Source organism: Saccopteryx bilineata, chromosome 6, assembly GCF_036850765.1.
Source record: "Saccopteryx bilineata isolate mSacBil1 chromosome 6, mSacBil1_pri_phased_curated, whole genome shotgun sequence".
NCBI classification, from domain to species: domain Eukaryota; kingdom Metazoa; phylum Chordata; class Mammalia; order Chiroptera; family Emballonuridae; genus Saccopteryx; species Saccopteryx bilineata.
The window spans coordinates 112,245,599-112,261,301 of NC_089495.1; the positions used below are offsets into that span (position 1 = coordinate 112,245,599).

Consider the following 15,703-nt stretch of genomic DNA (forward strand, 5'->3'; position numbering starts at 1 on the left):
TCTTAAACATACTACTCAGAAACAGTCGAAAAAATAACTGATCTTTTGGCCAATCTGAAAGATTTGTTTGAACACACACACACACACACACACACATACACACACACACACAATTTGGAAGTCACATTTTGGTCTTAGGCAATTGTATGCTTCTGTGCATAGTGTTTGTATAAATGTGATGAAAGCAGAATCCTCCACCTTCCTGGGGAGTAAGGTTGTGGAAGGAATGGTTCTGTTTTTAAGTCTTCCCTTTTGCTTAGTATCAGTTTTAGACAGCACTGGGTTTTTATTTGACAGATGGGGAAAGTGAGATCCAAAGAATTAAATAAATTATGCAGACATGCAAGAGGCAGAGCTGGGGATTCTGTCTAGTATTTTATTCTGTTATTATGTCACCACCTGTTCTATCATTTCCTCAAACTTTTCCCCTTTCTCCCTCTCTTTCAATCCTGGTTCACCTCACTTCCTGTGCTTGTGCTTGTGCCTGTGCGCACGCACACACACACACACACACACACACACACTCAGATGGCGAAGATCAAAAAGGATAGTGTCCAGGCTCCTTTTCCAGGCGAGCCTGCCAGTATTGTTCCTGGCTAGACATAGTTCATGGTTGTTGATCCCTCACAATAATAACATATTTTGAAGGGTTAAATATAATGTCTTCTTTCTAAGTATTTTTTTTCATTTGTAGTTTTTTGATACTATCAAAAACTATTTGAGCCCCCAACTCCCATTTTTTTCTCTTTTTCTTAGTTTTCATAACCTAAATTACCATTATAGGTGTCTCAGCTGTAACTTGATATACGCGTTCCAGAAAACCTCATGTTCTAAAAATCATGCATTCAGAAGAACACAGCTTATGGGGAATACAGGTTTGGGCCGCCACTCTAATTTGGGGCTCCTTTGCAACCAGAGAAGTAAAAACAACAACAAAACCCAGAATAAAAGCAGTAGCATGGTTCAGAAAATATATTAAATTCTTATTGTATACAGATGTATTTTGGTAAATACAACTTGAACATTTTAGAATATGTGGGTTGTTGATGCAGATGGTGAAGAAGAAGACGAGGCTGCTGAGTAGTGATTGAGTGGAACGCTAACCAGCTCAGACCGTGAGGGGAATGGACGCTGTAGGCTCTGCTGCTGCGTGGGCTGTTAGCTCCATAGTGTAGTTTTGTACCCAGCTGCTGTTCCTGGGAGGGACAAGGCAGTGACATGTGGAGCAAATCAAGTGTGAAGCAGTGTGAGTCCTGCATTATGCTGCAGTCTGTCCGTTACCAGTCTAGTCCACATGGCAGAAAATGTGGTGTAGCAAGACAGCGTCTTGTGCTACTGTTGCTACTTCACATCACTGAGCATACCCTTTGGATGACCCATAGAGTAATTTTGGAAAATTATTTTGAAAGTACTATTCATTCTGAATTTGACAGTGGCCCACTAAATGTCCCTGAATGTCAGAAAGTAGAGCTATTTTAGAGAACTTTTCTCAAGAACTTTTAATGCCAGCTTCTTAGTAAGCTATGGAAAAGGTGAAAAAAGGCCAGAGGCAGAGTTGCAGAGCTTCTCAACGTTTTAAAACCTGAGGCAAATTCAGTGAGCAGAACAACCAATGAGACCAGGATAGAATCCTTCATAAGGGGAAAGACACCTTTCCCCAGTGTATGGAACAGTTGATGCATACTGATTGTTGTTTCATGGTCTATAGCCCATTTCTGTCTTTTATTTATTACATCTCACTTTTATTTTTAACTTTTTCATGCTGATTTTATAGAAATGCATTTTGTGTCATCTGTGTACCAATCAAAAATAAAATAAGCGCTATTAATGCGGCTGAACTTGACCATGGGCTGTTGACTGGGACTTCTTAGTAACTTTGCCTTGGTTCTTGACTCACAAGCCTCCCAGCATCCTCAGGGCCCAGCATGGCTCAGTGAAGCGCTGGACTTCATGGAGGGCTCTGATGGGTGAGCTGGGGGACAGTCTCTGCCTCTGGTCTGTGGGAATGAGGAGGAGGTGGGGACTCAGTAGAATTACGATGTGGTAGGAAAGTCTGGGAAAAGGTGGGAAATGGGAGCAGGAAAATGTATTAGAAGCCAGCAGTGCAAGTTGGAATTTGTGTCCCACATCACTTCTTAAGAGTAACTTGCTCTTCACTCCTGTTACCTTGAACAGACCTAACTACTATGAGGACTGTTTGAGTAAGAGCTCCACACCTGGTCCACTGTGCAGAAGGAGTTAGGAAAGGTAGACTGGGTGGAGCAGAGGTGTCTCCCAGTGGGTGGTAATCAAGCAAGTCTTTAAAGAATGGACTGGACTGGGGTGAGTGCAGATGGTGGTGTGAAGGTAGGAAGGCAAGTGGGGCTAAGGGAGAATTCTGGACCAGGGAAAGGAACAGCAGTTTCTTAGGGCTTGCGAGGACGATAACTATGATGGCCATGGACCTCATTCATGGCACCACAGGGCAACTCATCTGTTTTCTCAACACTATTCTTGCCACTCACTCAGTGCATGCTTATTGAAAATTGATGATAATGGCCATATGGAAAGTCTCTTAGAGCTTATCTAAGATATGGGTCCCCGGAGCATAATTGGTGGGTGGAAAGCAGATGATGGATAGGACAAGAATCTTGTTCTCTTCCTACCCATGAGATTATAATGCTATAAAAATGGGCATTCTCCTTGTGTTCTTAGCTTCCAAAATTCTTGCAGGTGATTCCTATTCATTATTACTGCTTTCTCAGTAAACTGATCAAAAAATGACATCGATTATTTAGATTTTGCAAAGTGAGACTTAAAGGCTCTCGTAAATCAGAGTCACCTGAATCTAAAGATCTGTCTTATTTTGCTGAGACTCCGGTGAGCATCCGAGGAAACGATGACTGTGTTTGTGCAGCTGACGGGAACTTGCCCAGCATTCAGTTCTGTTTCTCTTTCAGTTGTTTCTGTCCAAGTTCTGTGCATTAAGAAATAGGACCAGGAGAGGACTGCATTGTTTGTTAAATGGAAATTACACTCAGCATCAGGGCTTTGAAGGTATGAGGAGAGGGGCATTCGAAAGAAAGGACTTTCCCTCTTTTTGAAAATGAAATTAAACTGATATTCACAACAAGGGTGAAAAAGTACTGATTCGTTTACTATATGTTGGTAAAGTAAATGAGATGGGCAGTCATTTAGGAATTCTTTCTTCTGGAACAGCAGGCTTTGGGGGATCTGTTTTCTTCCTGTTTTTCTGTAGCTCCCCACCTCCCCTCCTCACTCCCTCTAGTTCTGCCTCCAGGACGAAGTGTGCTCCTGAGAGCTGGCAGTCTTTCATATGAAGGTCAAGGCGAGACCTTAACATTGGGATCTGCCTACTCCTTCCTCTCTCTGAACTCTATTTTAGATTTTCAGTAAGATTTGAGGCTCTTTTTTGCTAGCTTTCAGCTCCAAGGTATTTTGGAAGGCTGTAATTTTGTTTGCTCACCTCTGTGTGCATGTGGCTTCTTCAAGCACACGTGTGGTCATTTTCTGCATCTTTTTCATCGCAAACATATCCGCCTCAAGCGCAGGCTCCAGAGACAGGTTCTTGAGTGCACTTGGCATTCATTCTCCTCTGGAATGCTTGTGGAGAGTGACTGTACAGTGAACGACTCCTTGCAATTCTGAGGCTTTCTAGGTGGCTTCCAACCTTGTCTTGGGGTTTACCCTGATGTGTTCAGCAGTCAGACATACTCAGTGCCTTGCATATTTTCCAGCAAGCCATGCAATCCTATTGAGTTACTATGAAACTTAATATGACGATGGTGGGGAGGGGTCTGTCTATAAAATAGCCCTTTGGGTAGTGTTTACATATAAAGTAGCAATTGTGGAAAACTGTTAGAGTGTAGCATGGTCTCCAAAGCTCGATTATTAACGTTTGTATTCCAGCTTTTCAACTTTCTTTTTCTGGTACTGTTATCGTTTCTTTTTATAGTTAAATTTTTAATCTACTTAAAATTCATTTTGTGATAAGGCATCAGGTTTGGATCTTGCTGTTGTAGATCGACTGTTTTAACCACTTTGTATGCAATTCAGTGGCATTAAGTACATTCACTACCTTTTCACTTTTTAGCTGGGGGTTACAGGTCAAATTATTTTACCTTTCTGTGTCTGTTTCTTCATCTGCAAGTGGGAATAACACCTCATTAAATTTTTATGAGATTGCAAAGTCATAGAAAACACATGGTGTGCCCAGGACACAGTAAGTACCAGTGAAGGCTAGTAGGCATAATGACTTGCAGGACCAGGATGTTTACATTTGCTCTTTAGGAACCACTGATGAACTGGTGCCGTGTGTATGGTGCATTTATAGGAATGCATATATATATATGGTGGCCAGTCTTGCCCACTGAGTCACAGGCTGAAGACCTAGAGAATTCTCACTGTAAACACTGGATAATTTTGTATTAGTTTTGTGTCTGCTTTAGCATGGACCCACTTCAGGGGAAAAGTAAATTTCCAAGATTTGGGTTTCAAATTGGAAAGCAATTAGGAATGAAAAGGTAAAACCTAGTGTGTCTTTAATTTTAAAACATAATGCAAGAGGCTGAAAGAGGGTAGACTTCTGAATATATTTCATAAACATTAGCCCTTTAAAACCTTTTTTCCTCCCAATTTTTCCATTAACTTGAGAGAGAGAGAGAGAGAGAGAGAGAGAAAGTGTGAAATCAGTGTTTCACTTAGTTATGTTTAGTTGTGCACTCACTGACTGCTTCTCGTACGTGCCCTGACGGGGGTCGATCCTGTGACCTGTGGTGTGCCAAATGACGCTTGATCTGCTGAGCCTCCCAGCGAGGGCTCAGAGCTCTTAATGAAAGCTTTTTCTTTTAAAAAGAATATGAGCAACAATATGTTATTATTGAGCCCTAGATGAGTAAGTTGTATGATCAAAGTAAGGAGAAAAAGAAGTCTCAAGAGAATAAGCATTTGTTTACATTTATATATTCTAGTAATGATATATTTTAAAAAATGACATACCAGTTAAATATATTTTAATAATTTAGATAAACTGCATTTCTATCATACTTTCTGGTAAGTGATGGTGTGAAACAGTTTCTATTTTATTACGAACAATCTTACTGCTTTTTAATTCAGCAAGAAGTGTCCAACCAGATCTGTAAAAAAGGATGTAGAAATCATCTGAATTAAACTATTTCTAGCTTTAAAATTCATGTTCCCTCGTCCCGAAGCGCAAAGGTGCTGGTTTGATCCCTGGTCAGGGCACATACAGGAACAGCTCGATGTTCCTGTCTCTCCCTGTCTCTCTCTCAAAAAAAAATTATGTTTCTACAATGGAATATACTATATTCAGTCACATTCACAAAAATGTCTTTCTTATCAGTGCTGTTCTAGCTAAATGTGAACTTTAAAAATTAGAAAACCAGGCACTTTGTAGACAGTTCACTCTTTGTTTTATATTTTTGGGCTAGGGGAAAAAAAATTGTCCATGGAAGTATTTCAGGAAGGAGACAACAAACTCAGTTGCCTTGGTAGTAGCCTACAATATATTTGTTGTTTTAGGATTGATAGTGATCCTAAGAATACCTGAAGGAATACTCATTTCTAAAGCATGGATTATAGTCGGTTTCTAAAAGTGAGTGATAATGTAGCCGTTAAATGCTATCACCATATTACACATACTGGCTCTGGGTGCCAGTATAATGCTACCACTGTCGTTGAATTGTGTAATGACCATGTGAGGGCATAGTGCTGTGGTGGAAATAACACTGGCTTTTGGTTCAGGAAGTCTGAACTCCAGGACTCGCCGTAGCCCTTGGATCATGGAACCAAGGGTTTTAGGACGTTGTAATGGGAAAGAGAAAGGTTTTGGCTTTATGATAGCAGCTGTGGGAAGGGTTTTCTCCTAGCTCATTTTCTTTCCTCATTTTTCACATTTTTCTAGAATGACATCACGTATGGCCACTCCTAATTTATGTGTCAGTGTTTTCCAAGCCTGAATTTTAGCCAAAACCTTTCTCGTGCACTCCAGCTCCACAATCCAGTAGCCAACAGCCACTCTACTTGGTTGCTCCGTAGATATCTTAAATCAGTGGGTCAAAAACTAAACTCATCTCAACTCTGTCTACTCTCCCACCATTATCCGCAGTCCTGTTTTGCTGTGTTCCTTTTGAGCAAGCAGTGTTTCCAGGCATTCGCTCAAACCAGGAACCCCCAGGTGCCCTCAGCTCTTTTTTCCTTCTTACTTTCTATACTTACCTGATCATTAAGCTCTGCCATTTCTACCTCATAAATGTCCCCTGTTTCTCTCCTCCTCCTCCTCCTGCTGACGATGAGGATGATGGTGCTGGTGGTCATGTTCATTCCTCCATGTCAGCCACGTTCCCTGTACTGCAGGTGCCCCTCAGTTCTCCCCTGGATTTTTGTGGCTGCTGTCTTTAACAGCTGGCCCCGTGGACCCTGCTGAACACCCAGCCCCTGTGCCTCAGCCGTAATGCCAGTTAGCAGTTCCTCAGAAAGCTCCCCGCCCCTGCATTCTTCATCGGCTGCACCTGTTAGTGCAGGGTTGTTACCCGCTCTGCCCCTGGCAAACTCCCAGACACCTGTCCGGAGCTTTAGCTGATAGGGCAGTGGCCTTTTTGAAGCCTTTTGCAGCCTTTCAGACTGAGTTGATATTTAACCATGCTCATAAATCCAGACCTAATTCATTGTAAATCTTTTTTTTTTTTTTTTTTTTTTTTTTTACATCTCTGCCTTCCTGGTTGGACCCTAGGTTATTTAAGGTTATGAATTGAATGTTAAATTTATATCACTATATTTAGCGTCTGGCATGGTATGTCTGGCTCATAGAAGACATTCAATAAATGACTACAGTGTGGATGGTTTTTCCTGGGGTGGGAGGGGCTTGGGAAGTTGCCATACAACCCTTGAACTCTCCCTCCAGCATCTCAGTAGCTGAGCAGGCTTATGTGGTGACTGCTTAGCTCTCCCCAGTTAAGATATGTGCTCTGGGACCAGAGCTTCAAAATAGAAGCCAGTATATATACACATTTTTTAATTATCTCCAAATTGAGCTTTTTGATAGGCTGAGTTACTAACGTTGAACACCCCGATCTAATACGATGAATTACACACATTTCTGTCAGGCATTTATATGGGCTGCATCTGCTCCAGTGGTCTCACTTTCAATTCATGACCACAGACTTCAAGTGAATGCGTAGTGCCATCTGTCACTCAATACTTTTCCATTCCACTCTCTTATTGACTCCTTCCTTTACGCTTCCTCCCTCCTTAAACCTTGCTATCTTGTTGTCCACCCCTTACTGTCAGTCCTGCAGGCTGCAGAAGGGAACTTCCCTGTGTGCTGTCACCCCCTCTAGGCAGTTCTCTGCAGCTGTGCCAGAGCCGCTGCTGTCCCTCCTTTGCCAGAGAGGAACTGTCCTGTGGAAGGCCACCACGTCTCCTGGAGCAGATTCCATTCCCTCCACTGTCTTAAGAACGTCACTTCATCGACAGTGTGTTTTCTCTTCTGTGTCACCAGTGCCACCTTTTCCACCAGTCATCTCCGTCACCAGACAAGCACGCTGCTGTCTTCCCTGGGTCCCGGGTCCCCTCCAGTGTCCATGCCATTTCTGTGCCCCCCTTCATCACAAGGTGTCTCGATTTACCTAAACTCATGGTGGGTCTCTTAGACATGTGGCCTGAGATTTTGACCATCTCACTTAACACTTTCAGGAATTTGCTTGGTATTTCTGCCTGTTTAGCCCTGAGGTGTGGGGATTTATCTCTGTAGTCAGGATTGTAGTCAGCCACTGGGCTCTGCTACCCTGCCTGCAACCTCATTCCTCACCCCAGGCTTCCCTGTGTCCAGAGTGCCCCAGGTGCGGAGTGGAGTCATGGGCGAGGAGGATTTCAAGTGCCTGCCGTCAGATGCGGGGGGCAGTGTTGAGGGGAGTTCAGGAGAGACAGAAAGATACACTGTATCTCAGATTCTTCTAGAGGGAAACCTACCTAGGTGAAGAGGGCTGTATGGGTTGTTCAGAGAGGGCAGGCGGCCCAGACCATCCTTCCACCTGAGGGGGACCGAGCAAGAGGGTGGGGATGACCAGGCACGGAGCACCTCTCCGTAGTATTAGGAAAACAGCAAGTTCATGTTCCTGTTGGGCCCAGGGTTTAGGTTTATATGCCAAGGACACCCATGTTACCCAGTTGTTAAGACATCATGATTATTCTAAAATTAAATTTTTGTGGTAACATGTTTACAGTTCAGCTTAAAAAAAATGTCATTGGAACTGGGCCTAACTTTGACTTCCAAGATGAGGCGTGTTCTCCCAGCTACAATAGAAGAGGATGCCCCGCAGATGCGTTTCGCAGCTGGCCTGGTGTGTTAGCACTCCTGCTCCATGGCTGCGACCACTGGTGACTCAGGATGTTGCTGGAGGGCCAAGCCCCCCCCCCCCCCCCCCTTTAGTTCCTCTGGAGGCACCACTTGCCTTTTTCATACATAAACAACATCGTGCTTCTAATGGTGCCGACTGTTTTTCTCTTCCCCTGCTTATTTTTATTCATCTGGCTACTTTCTTGTAGCGATTTTGCTGAGCTTGTTTTGGCCGTGGCAAAACCGATTGTTTTATTTCTGGCTGCACGGCTTTCCTGTGAACGCTGCAATTAGGGAGTGGACACGGGAGGGCCTGGTTGTGGGGCCTGGTGTGCTGCTGGGCTGTGTTGCAGAGCTGTGGTGTACCTCAGTGCCGGGCGGGGCTGGGCCAGCACGGGTTCCCAGCACGGAAGGGGAGTGTCCAGCCTGGGGCGTGGAAGAAACAAGGCACCAGTGGTGCGTGTTCTTCTTTCCGGAGCAAGTATCAGGGTCTAGATCAAAGGCCACTTACTTTTAGTACAGAGCTTTGGGGTCCTGTAGTGCCTCCTACCCAGGCATCTGAAATGTGTCACTTTTTTTGTTTGTTTTGACCTTCCCTCAATTAGAGGGCTATGAATTGATAGAGCAGGGTTTTGGTGTCCTATCTAGTGGTTTAAGTTCTTGCCTCTGCCACTTAGTAGTGTTACTGAACCCAAAGTCTGTTTTGGTTTAGGAGGTCGAAACTTCAAATATTACCAGGGTTTGGAGTAAGGAAAGGTTTCCCGAGGGAGATGGTGCCAGCCGAGAAGATGGAAGACCTGATCCCCATCTTGTTTGCTGGATGAGGCCAAGGTTTTCCTTAAACAACCAAGTTCCAAGGTCCTCCAATTAAATCTTGCCGTACCAGCACTTCCTCATACCTGACCCCTTGGCACCTTAAAGACCTTTTGTGTACTTAAAAAAAATCTTTTTCCATTGATTTAAGAGAGAGAGTAGGGTGGCAACCGGATAGGAGAAAAGAGAGAGAGAGAGAGAGAGAGAGAGAGAGAGAGAAAGAAAGGAGCATCAACTTATTCCACTTAGTTGCTCTATTTAGTTGTGTACTCATTGGTTGCTTCTCAGATATGCCCTGTCTGGGGATCGAACCTGAGACCTTATCATTCCAGGATGACACTCTATCCACTGAGCCAGCTGGCCAGGGCCTGTGTACTTTCTTTGTTAAGTAACGGTACCAATATTATACCTTGCTTTTTAAATAAGAATTTGAAAACCATTCTTCTTTTTATATGGTTTGGAATAATTTAAATATTATCAAAATTGTCCCTTTAGAATTTCTTAGAATTTCCCTCTGAAGTCATCTAGGCCTGTTTGTATTTATTTATGTATTTGATGGAAGGATAGTCATGAAGGTGGCTCTTTGTCTTTTATTTCATTATAGTATTGACCTAAGTTTTCTATACTTTTTTTGGTATAGATTGAGGTTCCTTAACTACTTCATATATATTATTTACTTAACATCTTCAAGTTATATTGATTGAGTCCCTCCTAATAAAGTATCATATAAGGTGATCTGTTATTGTTGAATTATTGTTTTTGAAGGTTGTGGCTCTTTCCTTATTTTAGTGTTTCATGATGTTTGACAATGATCGTCTACCATTCTCAGATTTAGATATTAAGGGCTATTCATATTTTTATTGCTGAGATACTGACATTATAAACCTTATATGTATTTGCATTGCTCCGTAGACCAAGAGAACATTTGGCCAAAAGAACCCGTTTTTTTTTTGTTTTTTTTTTTTTGCTTTAAGGTCCTTAGCAGACACAACTGATTTATGTCCTTCTTGTACATTGTGGGCCTTCAGCAATCCTAGTACATGAAATACTTGTTTAGCATCCACTCTGTGTTTGCTTGCAGAATATAAAAGTCATACTCCAAGAGACAATGCATGTTATGAATGCAAAATTATATTAAATAAATTAAGTGATGTGGTAAATGTATGTATTCAGGTATATTAAAGGGTGCAGTATCACATACTTGTCTAGGGAAGAATATCTTTGAAATAATTTTCAGACAGTAAAAGTAAATATTGTTTCAGTTACCCTTTTTTTCTGGCCTGAATTTACAAATTCATATGGAGAGCTAAAACTGTTTCAGCAGTATTTTTGCTTTTCCATATGACTTGGGCTAATATGCTAATAAATGAACATCACAACACCATACAAACAGTGGTGCAAAAACTGATAATGTTGATCTAAAATGCAGGTAATAATGGTTATTTTCAAATGTTAAGAAAAAGAAATGGTAGTTGATAAAATTGTATTGGGTTATGTTGAAGACTCATTGACAAAATATTCTTTCCTTTTCTCACAGATTTATCTAAAAACAGACTGGTTGAAGTTCCAATGGAATTGTGCCACTTTGTATCACTGGAAATTCTTAATCTGTATCATAATTGTATCCGAGTCATTCCTGAGGCCATTGTTAACCTGCAGATGCTGACCTACTTAAACTTGAGGTAGGTTAACCGTAGAGGTTGTAATAAAACTCAAATGAAAATATACTTTTATTTCTATCAGTTTTTTTTTTCCTCTTTGCAATTGCTGATCACCCTTTGAAGTAAATCACACAGGGGCCATTTAAGAATACCTTTTATAATACATTTATAGTGCCATTAATATTGTTTATGGTGCTAGGCTTTTTGGAATGTCAATATGACAAAATGTTTTTGCTTTTTAAAAACAATTCATAAGGCATTATTTATACTTTTGTCTCTTTGGTGCTTGGGAGATTGTTGGTGTATTGTCTTCGGGTGTCGATGTAGATTTTGGAGGAGGAAGGCTAAAGGAAGTGAAAAAGGACATAGGGGTTGGGACAATCCGGGGTCTTGATGACCTTTGTGAGTTATTGGTATCATTGGATTTGCTACCTAGCACCCCCGAGCTTGTTCGCTTTAGGTCACCTGGAATGTTCAGGAAGAGCAGTGAGCAGCTTCAGCAACGCATGAAGTTTGTTGTCTTTATGGCCCATTAAATTAGTTCAGTGTCTGCTGAGAGTGGGTCAGTGGTCTGTATTGACTCTCTGATTATGCACAGTACAGTGTAACATGTTAGTGCCCTCAAGTAGCCCTGAAGTTAAGAAAAGCAGCTATTTTAAAACATAGGTTTTAGACTTTGCAGATGTGACTGTCAACTGCCCTAGCTAGGTTTTGGCTCCTTGTCGTCTGAATCCCTGACTCATATTTGGGTTGTGTGGAGAGAGAGGAGAGCTGTTATATCAAATCCATCTGTACTGTAAAAACAAGGTTGCAGAGTTCAAGCCTGCGTGCAGCCTCACTTGTGTCACTCGTATCATTTTGGTATGTAAAAGGTCATACCCGATTAGCAGGGTTTCTGCTGTGTTACAAATACTCCAAACTTTAAAGTGCAAACTGTCAAGTTCCCAGTGAATCATTAATTTGTGATAGATAATAATGTCAGTTAGTTTGTTTTAGGTTGGTTTTATTTGTTTTGGTTGACCACTGAGAATTAGGGGTTTTCTGCTGTTTTCGAGTTTCCATTGCATTTCATAGGTGTGTATCTTCTTCGTTGGAAGTGCAAAACAATTCTACTTATATTTTTAAGTGGCTTAAACTTCTTTTTGGTAAATAAGATGTGGTTACTATTAGGACAATCTAGAGGCTCAGACTTTCGTTTCTCCTGGTTTCCAGTTCATCTGGCCAGTTTGAGTTTTCTTGCACAGGAACAGATCAAGGTGTTTCTACTATAGTGGAGAGTTATTTACCGTGGAATATCCCAATGGAACCAACACGGGGAGAACTATAGATTTTGGTTCACTACCTCCCTAATACATCTCTCCTCTAGTCCCAACCCTTTTGGGGAAATATAATAAGGGAATAACTGTCCTGCATGTAAGTAAATAGATTTCACTTTGCATTAAGTCCTTAAGCACTGAGAAACATTGGGGGGTATAGATGACATTTTTTTCCCCATGGGATGATAGAAAGTATAAAATCCTATGAATATTAGGCAATCTAATTTCAAATTTTATGTTATGCTTTAAAAGCATTAATAAAATTGGTTTTGGTGTGGTGTTAATGTTCAGCTTAGTTGAGTGCAGAATGGATATCAGACTCTTCGGCCTGACCTGTTGGTGGCACAGTGGATAAAGCGTCAACCTGGAAATGCTGAGGTCGCCGGTTCGAAACCCTGGGCTTGCGTAGTCAAGGCACATATGGGAGTTGATGCTTCCAACACCCCCCCCCCCCCCCCCCCCCGTCTCTCTCTCTCCTCTCTCTCTCCTCTCTAAAATGAATAAATTAAAAAAAAGAAAAGACTCTTCGGTCAAGAACAGGGAGGTCATTGAAACTGATGATGGCTGGAGAGGAACCATGTGCTATATATAATAAAAGGAGTTTTGTGATGAATTCCTAGGTGATGGAGAAGGAGAAAGAAGTAAAAGAGACCTTTAAGCACCGAACTCTTTAAACTTCATTTTCTGTCTGTAATTAACTTCTTTGCTGCTATCTTTTCTCCCTTTATGTAGGTCATTTTTACTTTGTTTTTCTTTGCTCTATGGACGAAAAAGGGGCCACATACTAAATCTGACAAGCTCAGAGGAGGTCTGCATGGCAGGTCTTACAAACTCAGAGACCTAAAATAACCACTGAGGGCAGGCTGAAATGAAACTTCCTAACTAAAAGCGAGTCATGGTGGGTGGTCCTGTCCTAGGCCAGTATCTTCCTTGACAAAGGTCAGCCTTTGCCCTGACTGGGCCTGTCTGTTGGCTTTTTGCATCTTTGGAGCGTCAGGATAATTTCCTGTTCCATACCCCTCCGGGCACAATCTGCTATCAGAGCAGAGACCACGTAAGGCCCCCCCCCCCCCCCAACTGTTATCATGGTAATTGTTAACTGTTATCTATCCTGTTCCCATCTAGGTAAAAGAAGTGTGTGTCTTGATCCAATCAGAGAGATTTTTCTGCTTTGTTTTCTCCTGCCTCCCTAATCTAGCCCCAGGAGTTTTCATGTAATCCCCTTATGTCTTCTCCTGATTCTAATGTATAAATAAGGTACGAAACTGCCATTCTTCAGAGCACTTTCTCAGTTTGTTGAGATCTTGCTTTCTGGCAATTGTCATCAGTTTGGCTCAACAACAACAAAACTCATAAAAATTCTTACAGATTTAGATTTTTCTTAAATTGACAGCTCACATCTTCTACTTTAATATTACCATATTTTAAGACATTCTCCAGTGTTGAGTCATGACTTTAAAAAATTGATATCTAAATGGAGAAAATTATGAAAAAGTATGACTCACTTTTCAGAGGTATTGTATGTATATTAAAACTGTGTGAACATCCTCTAAACTCTTTGAAAGCCAGGGACTATGTAATGTAAACATATAATTATTTTTTTATACTTTCTATCAAATTTACTTCATGAATATAACATAGTAACATTGGGCAAAGCTTTAAAGTGTCCAGGAAATGGTCATATTGTTGTGGTGGAGATGGTCTTCTTGTAGGAGTTTCAGGGAAGGCATTCCACAGGACTCGCCTATGGGGAGAGAGGCTTTCATGGTAAGATGTATCCCAAGTTGAAATAGAAGGCTGCCCACGGGTTCCCCATGTCTCATCTCTGTCTGTCCTACCATAAAGAAGTCCAGTCTAATCTTTACTAAGCCCAGGAGAAAACCCGAGTCCAGATAGACTGTCATGGTTTAATATATTTTGTTCCTGCTTGGAGCCTATGCTGCTGCCAGCCCTATGTGGCCATTGAGCTGCATGTCTCCTTGGAGAGCATGCAGATGAACAGAGTGAGTACATGTTTCTCAGAGAGAGAGAGAGAGAGAGAGAGAGAGAGAGCAAGAGGTGGGTGGGAGAGAGAAGAGGGGAAAGCCTCTTTGTTAATTTTGGGTTTATATTATTTTGGGCTAGGAAGGACTTCAAACCACCAATCAGCTTCTGAATCTTTTATGGGCTTTTATTGGTTCATCCTACTAACCAATCAGATTCTTTTTCTAGGTTAGACAGGCCTTTGTGGCCACCATCTTGGCTTCTACTACCCATGCCTCATAGAGGTGAAACTTGCCCGTTATCTGGGGTTGGCCCAGTCGTACCCTGGGGAAAATCTTCCCAACTGGCTTAAGGATTAAGTCCCAAGGGCTGAGGGCACAGTTGTCTCTTGTGGTGTGTGAAACTGTAATGCTGTAGCTTCTTAATAAATGGAATGCTGTAAGTTCCTACTGAAGCAGACTTCCCAATTTTATTAAGTTTGACATTTGATTTCCTCTTCTGCAGTTTATTGTTCTCATCTGATTTCTTTTGCTTTCTTCCCTTATTAATATTTAGCTACCTATGCTAACAACTTTGTTTATTCAATTGTAAGGCCTTTAATTTGTTTGAATATTAGGTTTAGTTAAAACATGTCTTCTAGGAAGTGGATCTTTGAAATGGAGTTATTTCTATGTTTGGGAGTAATTTGAGGTAGACTGTTATACTTACTTACCTAGAAGATTTATTTGTAGTTTGTGAAATTGTAAGCGATTGTCACATATGTTTATTGTCAAATATGTAATAATTACCAGACAATACCAGTGGTATGTAATTAAATTGCAAGTCTTCTAAGATGTTGAGTAATATCATCCACACGGTAGTGTTGTGGTCTGAGTTTTCCCAGACCTCAAACTACCACCCCGCTCCCAGCCAACCCCAAGCTGATAACCAGGGCGAGTTTAGAATATTGTGTGTATGTGTGATCATGACAGATGTCCCCTCCACAGCAACCAACGTTGGGCATAATGGCCTTTTCATTTTTCATGTCTTTTCTACGCCTTGTTAAATGTAAATCAACAGAATAAAATACATTTCATGAGTTTGGTGGACTTCTGTTCACTTTCGGCCTTTGGAGGAGAGGCTGCTCGTCTGTTTCCTTGAAAAAGAGGCGAGAGACTCAGAAGGCTGCAAGCACACTGCCTTGTAGAAGAACTTCTGAGTTAACCTCAGTCCAGTTTTCTCTGATAGTTGTAAACGGGATACTACATCAAAGACAGCTTATATTTTAGATAGTATATAATTAAACCATGACACTATCGCTAACAGATGTAGTGAGGAAGTCCAAATAAATTTCAGAAAATTGGAGAAATACTGCAAATTACATTTTATTTTATTTTATTTTATTTGTGACAGAGAGAGAGGGCAGACAGACAGGAAGGGGGATGAGAAGCATCAATTCTTTGTTGTGGCACCTTAGTTGTTCATTGACTGCTTTCTCATACGTGCCTTGATGGGGAGGGGGAAGGCTCTATGATCCCATACTCAAGCCAACAACCACGCGCTCAAGCTGGTGAGCCCGTGCTCAAGCCAGCAGC

General features: G+C 41.6%; 1 protein-coding gene across 4 annotated transcripts in view; it reads left to right on the plus strand.

The window, feature by feature from the left end:
• LRCH1 (leucine rich repeats and calponin homology domain containing 1) overlaps positions 1 to 15,703 on the plus strand; it is a 219,951-nt gene that overhangs the window by 91,248 nt on the left and 113,000 nt on the right. For all 4 annotated transcript variants that reach the window (XM_066235024.1, XM_066235026.1, XM_066235025.1 and 1 more), the window contains exon 2: positions 10,707 to 10,851. In XM_066235024.1, the coding sequence (XP_066091121.1) occupies positions 10,707 to 10,851 (145 nt within the window). The remainder of the gene's footprint in view (positions 1 to 10,706; positions 10,852 to 15,703) is intronic.